At 37.3% G+C, this 10,654-nt stretch overlaps 1 protein-coding gene across 4 annotated transcripts in view; it reads right to left on the bottom strand.

The window, feature by feature from the left end:
- Positions 1–10,654, bottom strand: part of LOC136836962 (chondroitin sulfate N-acetylgalactosaminyltransferase 1-like) — a 551,976-nt gene that overhangs the window by 11,109 nt on the left and 530,213 nt on the right. For all 4 annotated transcript variants that reach the window (XM_067101491.1, XM_067101493.1, XM_067101494.1 and 1 more), the window contains exons 2-9: positions 9,412–9,529; positions 7,193–7,321; positions 6,214–6,418; positions 5,832–5,996; positions 5,442–5,628; positions 4,876–5,112; positions 1,352–1,543; positions 942–1,096 (exon numbers count right to left, since the gene is read on the bottom strand). In XM_067101491.1, the coding sequence (XP_066957592.1) occupies positions 942–1,096; positions 1,352–1,543; positions 4,876–5,112; positions 5,442–5,628; positions 5,832–5,996; positions 6,214–6,418; positions 7,193–7,321; positions 9,412–9,514 (1,373 nt within the window). In that variant the 5' untranslated portion in view covers positions 9,515–9,529. The remainder of the gene's footprint in view (positions 1–941; positions 1,097–1,351; positions 1,544–4,875; positions 5,113–5,441; positions 5,629–5,831; positions 5,997–6,213; positions 6,419–7,192; positions 7,322–9,411; positions 9,530–10,654) is intronic.

Below are 10,654 nucleotides of genomic sequence, written 5' to 3' on the forward strand. Positions count from 1 at the left end.
GCCCATGAAACCCTTAGCCATGGCCCATGAAACTCAGCCACGGCCCATGAAACTCTTAGCTGTGGCTCATGAAACTCAGTCATGGTCTGGTGGTGGCCTGTGTTGTTGGTATCTATAGCGGTGCCATAAGTACGATTATGGCTAACTTTAACCTTAAATAAAATAAAAACTACTGAGGCCAAAGGGCTGCAATTTGGTGTGTTTGATGATTGGAGGCTGGATGATCGACATAAAAATTTGCAGCCTCTAGCCTCAATAGTTTTTAAGATCTGAGGGCAGACAGTAATAGTGCGGACAGAAAAAGTGTGGACAGACAGACAAGGTCATCTCAATAGCTTTCTCTTACAGAAAACTATAAAAACTGTGAATTACTAGAAACATTAAATAGTCAGCAGACACACAGCGATTAAGTTAACATCACTGAGTTCTTAGTAGGCACGTTCACCAACATGACTGAATCACCTGATCTTTTTCTTCTATGAGTGGAACGATGCATCTAGAATTCTTTCATGATGCATAGATAGGTCAGGTTATGTTACAGTACAATAATGGGTTTCTGATGAAACACACTGTCAGTAACCACATAATCTAAAAAAAAAAAAAAAAGATGGAGTGGTTAAATCTCCATTACATATTCATGTTAAATAAAATTATATCTTAGCAACACTCATTCAAAACATTTGAAAGTAACCATCCATCCATTTTATTTTTGCACTTAGTAGGTTGAATCTTATGCCAATCTTTGATCCTATGTGTTATTCATCTTTTAAATAGTTACAGTTTACAATACAGTACTTCTTTTGAAAATTAAGAACTTTTACTGAACAATGTGTTCAGTTTAAAGCAATGTATCATACATGTATGCTAGATTACAACGATCAGTTAAAAAAGTTTAGTATTGAAGGGATATTGCCATAATAATGAAATCAATGAACACTTACTTGCGATAGAGTAAAACATCTTCTCCTCCCCAACCAATAATGTCTTCATCAAAACCTTGAACACTAAGGAAGTCTGATCTATACTGGCATGTCATTCCATAGCCAAAGTCTCGCCAAAACCCTGTATCTCTAGAGATAACAAGCTGGTCTAATTCCTGAAAGAAATAAATAAAATAAAATTTGATACCCTTTTAAAAGTACTGTACACGTACACAAATCTGTAGTTTCAAATCATGAAGAACATGAAGTATAAGAGCAACCAACAACATACAGCACATAAATATATGTTCATTTTGAAGTTTTATAAAACATACATATACTGTACTTTCAGAATGCAGCACAACTATGTAACGCTATCAAATTAAACATGCCCTTGCAACTGATACATGGTACCTGGCTACAAGACATACCTGAGGTATTGGTTTACCCTGCAGTGGATACACCACTTGTGGGTTATAAAGTGAGAAAACCACAGGATAATACACAGAATGACCCGGTGACGCATTCAGACGGCATCGTTCGAGGAATCTTGTACTAAATACAACATCAACATCACACATGAAGAGCAACACATCACCTTTAGACCAATGGGTGGCACCAACCTGCAAAACATCAAGTACATATTATTGTCTCCAATAAGAGCAACTCTTACATAAACAGATTTTTAACTGGGAATACTGTAGCTGTATTTTCTTCTCTATGACAATTTATTATATATTTAAAAACTGGGTCATTGGGAGTAGAAATGAAATGAGCAACAATAGTGGAGTAGCTATTTTCCATGGGCTTCCCAGGAGTAAGAACTCAAGCTTGCATTATGACCAACTGAATCTGGCCTTAACAAACAATGATTCTGAAAATTTTGTTTGTTTGTTTGTTTTGTCTTGAGTATTTCTCACCAAGAAAGTTTCGAGTTTTTTTTTTTAACTTGTAGAACACTAAACAAAAGACACTCATGGTAACATTAATCCTTTGGGTCTGCATAAAAAATTAAAATTGGTCAAATGATCAGGTTAGATTATCATCAAATCTGACTTTGCATCACATTATTCATTATACATGTACTAATCTACTGCAATTTTATTCTGCCTGGTATCTAATAATATTATGCTGTAATGCAAGCAAAATGATACTCCGCACAAGAATCTTATACAATACTTTACCTCCAAACAGCAAAAAACTTAGGGTGGCTGATTATATTTGCCCTTCAGATCTACAAAAAAATGTAAAAGGTTACTGTCCAGACAAAACTCACAAAGTGATAGTTTCATGTTTTCCCAACAATGATGACAATCATGATTAAAAGTTCCTGTCTGGAAATGAAGTAATAAATCTTGTAACAAGGACCTGAAGTTGATCAGCCCCATCACTGGAGTATGGTATTCTTCAGACAAAAAGAGCACCATATGGGAGTAATTTATCTTTTCCGGAATTAATCACACTCGCTTGACCCTTGGATACTTGATGGATAGCCAATATCGCCCAATCTCTACATGCAGGTCAAAACTAACAATTAAACACATTTTATATGAATAGCCAAATATAACAAACAGAATGCCAACTTTTGGAAACAAATTAATTGAGGAAATTTTTTTCGGTATCATTATTTTCGACTTCAACAATAAAATTTTTAAAGAACTGAAATTTATCGCACAAAATTTAAATTTTACTATTAGGGGCAAACCTGTACGGACGAGATTGAGTGACATACTGGCTGGGTGTTAACTGGTTTATTGGTGGTTCCTTACTGAATGAATGTACATGTTGTTTCAGATTTAGCTGGCCTTGTGCCAGCACGGGTTCTTGCTCCTAGAGCAGCCCTTAACTGAATGTACATGTTGTTGTCGTTTTAGATTTAGCTGGCCTTGTGCCAGCACGGGCTCTTGCTCCTATAGCAGCCCTTAACTGAATGTACATGTTGTTGTCGTTTTAGATTTAGCTGGCCTTGTGCCAGCACGGGTTCTTGCTCCTATAGCAGCCCTTAACTGAATGTACATGTTGTTGTTGTTTTAGATTTAGCTGGCCTTGTGCCAGCACGGGCTCTTGCTCCTATAGCAGCCCTTAACTGAATGTACATGTTGTTGTTGTTTTAGATTTAGCTGGCCTTGTGCCAGCACGGGTTCTTGCTCCTATAGCAGCCCTTAACTGAATGTACATGTTGTTGTCGTTTTAGATTTAGCTGGCCTTGTGCCAGCACGGGCTCTTGTTCCTATAGCAGCCCTTGACTGAATGTACATGTTGTTGTTGTTTTAGATTTAGCTGGCCTTGTGCCAGCACGGGCTCTTGCTCCCAGAGCAGCCCGTAAGAAATGAATGTACAGACTACATGTTGTTGTTGTTTTAGATTTAGCTGGCCTTGTGCCAGCACGGGCTCTTGCTTCTAGAGCAGCCCGTAACTATATGTTGATGATGAGTCTGTGAGATGGGTAGGTTAATGAAAACTTTATTATGATACATGAAAGTGATTTTGGTGGACAGACTACAGAATCTTCGAAGATGGTATTGGCGTGTGCGAGCGGTAAAGTAGCATCTGCACACAGACAGGGGAAAACAGAGGTAACGATTCGGGCATCTGTGTTTGTCGGCAGACAAACACATGAGGATATTGAGAGACATGATTAACATACAGTGATGAAACATATATCTGTGGAAAGGCCAGGAAATTCTACATATGGCCAATTGCATGAGATTCGAGACAGATTAATGAATACAATGCAGTAGCATAATACATGTGAAATGGCGAGACGTTTGGTGTCTTCACAAACAGAAACATACATGCAGTCTGACACAGAAGATTCGGTGGAACATTATGAATACAAGATTAGAATGCTTGCATGGCAATGCAAGTAGTGGTGATTGTACATATATCAAGACAACAATGGTTAGGGAGAAACAGACGGAAATATTATACGGTAGGAGTTTCGTTCCTTCAGAGAAAGAACACGAGGTGCTCTTGTTTTGTTTTGTCCCCTCCGATGGATGACGAACACACGAACACACACGTGTGTTTGGAAGAGACGGCGTCGGGGCGACGGGCTCTTACAAACCCTTTGTGCCATTTCTATGAGTCAATTGTTTTGACTTCGTGGTCTGGTTAAATCAACTTAATAATAATTACTCATATCTACCCTATCATTTACATTAATATCATACTATTTTAACACTTATCCAAACCCTGCCATTATGACCCATGTAGATTTGTCATGACTATTTGGCAACCCTGCAACAAGTAACATTCCTGGATAGGTCCTTGTTGAATTTGTCCCTTTTCACCACTGCTGACTCAGCATATGGGTAAGTGTTAATTAACTGCTTACTCTTAGTCTTCCCTACTCTTCTCCCGTTCATGGCTTTGCTTACACTGGACTCAGATTAGGTACCAGAATATTTTCTACTTCTAACAAAATCCTACTTATTTTTCTACAGATTTATATTTAGTTTGACATTTTAGGTGAATCAGACGATATTCGATTGTCTTTGGCCATTGAGATAAGTTTCGGTACAGTCATGGGGTGGGTTGTTTATGATCATTTGGAATGTGTCCTTAATTTCCCACAAATATTTTTATTTTTCAAGTTTTCTGAATCTTTATTTTTTTTTTAATTTTGTGCAGATTTATGTCCTGTTGAATATTATAGGTGAATCATAAGATATTAAATGGCATTTGGTCTGGAAGAAATGTTGGTACAGGGTATGGGGATGTGATTTAGATCACATGAATCCTTCCCTTATTTTCTATTTTTTGATTTACCAATTTTCCTTACCTAACCTAACCTTACATGAATTATGGTGATGGAACACCTTCAAGAAGCGCTAGCGAAGCTTAATGTGCACGTTTGTCTTTTCTTAGTTTGTGCCCCGTACTAACTTTTCCCTTCCACTCTAGAGCAAGCTGCCACAAATGGAGGTACTGGGAACGATGACTGGGAGCTTACCTGTAGTGCTTTTCCTCTGGAGAAAGTTTCGTTGAGGGTGAGCAACTTAATGTGTCGAAATTTGGCTTCTTTAGATGCATTCGTGATAATATTTCTGACTTCTTGCAAGCCCTCATGACCAAAGTATACAACAGTAAGGAAGACACGACGATCATGCCGTAGTATAACAGCCACTAATTTATCCATAAATCCTCGGAAAGTGTCGGTGCGTCCCGATAGGGGCAGGACAATGTTGACCTGCATAAGAACAGAAGTCATGTAACTTTTTGCAATATCAAATTTTCTTAAGCGTTTTCCCCTAAAATTTTAATCAGAACTAAAAGTAGTGTATCAAGAAACGAACTCAATTATTAGGAGTTATCTGGTATCATAACTACCATGGGAAGAGATGCTAGACACTTTTTGAAAAAGCAACAGCAACCCACACGTACCTACCATCAGTTCTTGCAAGAGCTTTCTATAAATGTCAATTATCAGTTACAATCACTTATACCGTACTACAATCTTATACGTTCCTTCAAGCGTATGACAGTAACACAAACTAATGTACAAGACAATGATCTCACCAGCTGTTTTGTGTTTTGTTGTACTCTTGTAACTACAGTGAGGGGAGCGAAGGGTCTCATGAGTGTGATGGTTCGATACTGATGTGTTGTGCGGTTTGCGTGACGATCTAGAAAAACCAATTCGTACTGGGTTCCACTAGTTGGCACTGTCCGATACATACCCTCAACAAAATCATCTACAGTAAATCTGCAATGAGATACACAAGTCACCAAACACTATAGATTAATAACTGACTGATTTGTCGTTTGACTAATATGTACTTCAGGTAAGTCGTGGAATACATGACTGTATATTTCTTTTTAAAAGCAATTTAGTGTAATATGTTTTTTTTTTTTAGCTTACAAAAATGTCATTTTCAAGGTATCACTCACATAAAGACGTCTCCATACCTGGCAGGTACAGGTGTGTTAAGGTGCTCCAGTGCTGTTGTGAGTGATGCTAAAATATCTCTTCGTCTGAACCCTATGGGTTTTTCTACGACCCGTTTTCCCAGACCAAGCTCGGAGGGATACACTCTTGACCAGGTGAAGTGTGAAAAAGCCACAACTTCATATCTGAAATAACGAAGAATGTAGTAAGGAACTCACAGTTATACCGACTGATTCGACTGGTTTTTTGGGTCTCATTGTAACCCACCTGCATCAAGTCTCCTTAGACCTACAGAAAGCACATAAGTATTGGCTTCTGGAATATATGATTTGTACCTATATTTCCATTTTATTAACGCATTGTGTTCATAGCTATGGTGCATTTAGAAACCCGAAGACCTACTCATTATTTAAAGAGATTCCTTGAGTAATCTCTGACTGCGCAACCTGGTGCTGTATGATGGCCCCACAAGGGCCATCCACCATGACGACATGGCTGTTGTTGATGTTTTTGGAAGTTGCCTGACTACTGCTAGAGGTGGGGACAGGTGGGGCTGGCACGACGGCTGATCCACCTGCAGGAGATTCTGATATTTCTACCTCGGGTTCTGGAAAAGTAAATAATTGTTATTAACATAATTATAACAACCGAGACAGAGTATGACACAGGTATCAGTTTGCCTTTGGACATCAATATAAATTTAACTTACAAAAAGACATGAAATGACGGCAATGGCATATGGCACTTTCATATTGTTTTTATAAAAAAAATGTGTGGACATTTTTACAAAAAAAAAAAAAAAAAAAAAAAAAAAAAAAAAAAAAAAAAAAACTATAAGAACATATTCTCTGTTCGGATCAGAAACGTTTTACCGAGTTCAAAAAGCTGAAAATTTTATTTCCACTTTTTGAACAGCAAAACACTTTTTGTGTGTTATTACAGTATTCAACAAAAATATCTACTTAAAACATGCAAAAATACTCTTCCAGTATGATATACCAAGTGGTGATGTTTTCTTTTAGTTGGACATTAAAAAAAATAATGGTGCTCAATGCAATGTAAAAAAAAAAAAAGTGCAAGCTGGACAATAAGAACCAACTTTATGAATAAACATTATATATCAAGTTGTGTTAATAGGGATATGAAGGAAAATTCATAGCATGATATACTCGGTTAATACAGCATTATTCATACAGGGCCAAACGGCGCAGTATGTTTTAAAGAACAGTAAGCAAAAACGAACATTTACAAAGGGACTTGAAATACTCAAACTTAAAACTGCTCTCTTAAATTTCCAGTAAGATATTTTTTGCACAAACCCCCTTACTGATCTTACATAACTCTATACAAAGCTAAAAAAAAAAATGCACTGTCATCTTACTAGAGGCCTGGGCCTGAGCTAACTGCTCCTTGAGCTGTGCTATCTGGAGGAGAAGCTTTCGTACGTGAGCTCGGTGCTCCTCCTCCCGCCACGCCATCTGCCGCTCATATGCTGGGCCATCTTCCTCACCTGATGAAAAATTACAATATTTAGGAAAAAAAAAAAAATGAGTCAGATAGCTTTTAAACTGAAGTGATTTCTGCTCAAACAAAACACTGCTGCGATTGGAACCAATCTAAACGTGTCAAGCAGATGGAATAAATTCATGCAGTAAAATATGAAGCATTCAAAATTTGTTAAAATGACTGACCAGGATATTTCGAGGAATGAACTAGAAACATGAAACTTTTGATGCACCATAACTCATGTTATATAATAGAAACATGAAACTTTTGATGCACCATAACTCATGTTATATAATATAACATAAAAGTTAAAAAATAGCAGAAAAAAGCTGATAAGGCCGTATGAGTTTTTCTGGCCGTTAATATGCGCCGTTGCATCTTTGAGGTTTACCAAGCTTGTCACTGTAGTCTAGTTTTCTCTCGAATAAGGTCCTACCAATGAAAAGCGTATATTTGGCGTCTGGAGATTTCACGAACAAAGGAACAGACACTGCGTCAAGACGGACGACCAGAATTCTACTTTCTTCACTTGGTGGTGGTTGTCTTCAAGCCCTTCTCAAAGCCTATATGTAACAGGCAAATTTCCTCTGGCAATATACTGCTTTCTGAAGCGTGTCGATTTAAGCAACAAATAATCACACATCAGGCAACAATAACAAAAAGTTTCATACAGGCTCCTTTCTACAGAAATATACTGCTAATAATGAAATCATATAGATAAGCTAAAAAAAAAAAAACTCTGCCAACATGTCTTTGAAGGGTTTACAGGTTTACCGTGGACATACTCTGTAATGCTCATATAAATTACACATTCCGCAGTACATACAAGGGCCAACTAAATAACAAAAACTTAGTGTTTTCAAAAATCTTTAACATTCAATAAGCATAAAGTACTTAACAATTTAGGAAAATGAGTGAAAATTTAAAATTCCTTACGAAAATTTCATCACAAACACAAAGAAGAGATGCCAAAGATAAAAAAAAGAAAATATAGCAACATTCACGTCTGAAACCAGTTTTCTAAGTACATTTTTAAATATTCTAGCTTAGAAAGTATTTACAATGGCTTTCGCAGGTGATTCAGCTATGAAAACTGCAGATCAGCGTTAGCATGTTGAGATGTGCATCTCATCCCATAGTAAGGGAAGCCCTTTAGCTGATAAACGTAAAATCAAACTCAAATCTAAGGACTGAATTGAAGAATTTTTCATTTACGAATCTACTCGACAAAACTTCCTTTCTTCTGCTCTATTGCAGTTCGGACTATTAATACATTTTTACACTTATACACTTCAACGCACACACATGCCTACATTTAAAATACACATAATGTTACACTGAGTTTCCATTAAAAATTCGAATAATTCACAAGTTACCTAACAATAATTTCCTTCCATAAATGTGCCATAGGACTTTTATCTCATTTAAAACTGTGAGGGTTCTCTGAAAAAGTCTGCAAGTAGGCCATTTACCGCTTTTTACCCATGACAAAGCCAGCGATTTTGGATGGGTTATAACCCTGAAGTTTACAGCTCATACAAAATTTTGATTCTACCCAACATCTTGTACTTGTTAGCTAATATGGTCTTAGTATTCATCTAGCTTTGACAGTCTAACCATCTCTTGATAATGGTAAAATCACACTTTGTGCACATACTAACACCATTTTGCTAGAAAATTCGAGACTGCAACTTCAAACATTTAAAAAAAAATGGAAAACTATCTTTGGAAAGTTTTCATCGGATGGGAAAAAGAGCACAATACGTACCCTTTATGGTACGCTTACATACTCGTAAGAAATGATAAAATTAACCAATAGTGTGGCTCCACAAACTTGAAGATTTCTTGAGATAATGCTCTATGTCTGTCATACCCCATATCACAAGAGCTCTCAGGCTTGAATTTACCCAAAAACTAAAATTTCATGCAGAATAATAGTTTGAGAATATTTCTGTAAGAGTACTATGAGACTGATGGTACACATGTCGAGGTCGTGGCAAGGTAAAAAAAAAAAAAAAAAAAAATGTGTGAAGGCTTCATGAACTACGGAAGAAACTGGACTGTCTCCTTCAGAGTCGACAGTAGATATCTTACCCTGCAGGTGTTGAGAGAGTCTACAATGCTGCACCAGCAGAAGTGTGAGGGTTGTCGTTGTGAGGAGGGCCAAAGCCAGTCGACCGCCTGGCTTTATCCGCATCACACATCACGCCAACTGTAAACAAAGACATCAAAATCACGTGAATGAAAATGCAATGCCGGTGGAAGGGCGAATGAAGATAACAAATAGGTGCGAACAGAAAAGATTAAATGAGTAGAAACAACAATACTTTTCTCAGGACACCGAGAATTGTCTTTGAGGTAAAACATGTCCGGGGACAGGCAAATATGAGGACCATGACACTGCACTGAAATGTTAACATTGGGATAACCAAGGAATGACTAATTATGAAGATGGGAAGTGGGTATGTTGAGACGCCAGTATCAACTGTAGTCTCATTTTTTCTGTAGGCTACAATTTCAGAATGACTAAATAAAACGAGGCTGTTATAAACAAGGATTAATAACATGAAGACTTGCCCTAAAATAAGTATATAAGGAAGACACCATGCACAAGAGTAATGCTGGCAACAAGCCTACTGGTCTTTGTATAAACCTGTCACGACTGTCTAGGCTTGCAGTTATTCTCACCTCTATATATGAAGAAAAAATAACTAACTCTCATTACTGCACACATCACATAGTACATAAAAGAACAAACAAATTGACATTGATATCAACACCATGACCATCATTATGGAGGAGACACTGGACAGCATTAAGACTACTCCCTGAATAACATTATCATTTTCATGAAGAGCTCGGAACAGGAAGCTCTGCTCAAATGAAGCTCTTACGGCATATAAGACCTGCGTCTCAAGAAGAGACTAGGCTGATGATTTCCGAAACAAGAGGAAGGCAGAGCGTTCCACATTTTGAAAATGAATGATCCGACACACCGTTGAAACCGGTTATCCCTCGACTTCCTGTTTTGAAACGTGCAGTCGACAATTCACTGTTAGCCTTGGTTCTGCACCGTTTCTCTTATGACACGATTCTTTTTCTCACCATAACATGTTTTTCCAGTTCATCAGTCATCAAGGAAAATTGCAAAACAACGGGATACATACTGCAGGTATATAAAACGGGTAAATACGTAAAAATATAGTAAATTAAATGAGTTATCATTTCGAGTCAAAATGCACATGGACAAATCCGGGTATGAATATCTAGATACAATCTCGCCACAAAAGGCATTGAAAGCAGCTCATCAAGGTTTGCAACCACAAAAAATAAATTA

The sequence above is a fragment of the Macrobrachium rosenbergii genome, chromosome 57, assembly GCF_040412425.1.
Source record: "Macrobrachium rosenbergii isolate ZJJX-2024 chromosome 57, ASM4041242v1, whole genome shotgun sequence".
Lineage (NCBI taxonomy): Eukaryota > Metazoa > Arthropoda > Malacostraca > Decapoda > Palaemonidae > Macrobrachium > Macrobrachium rosenbergii.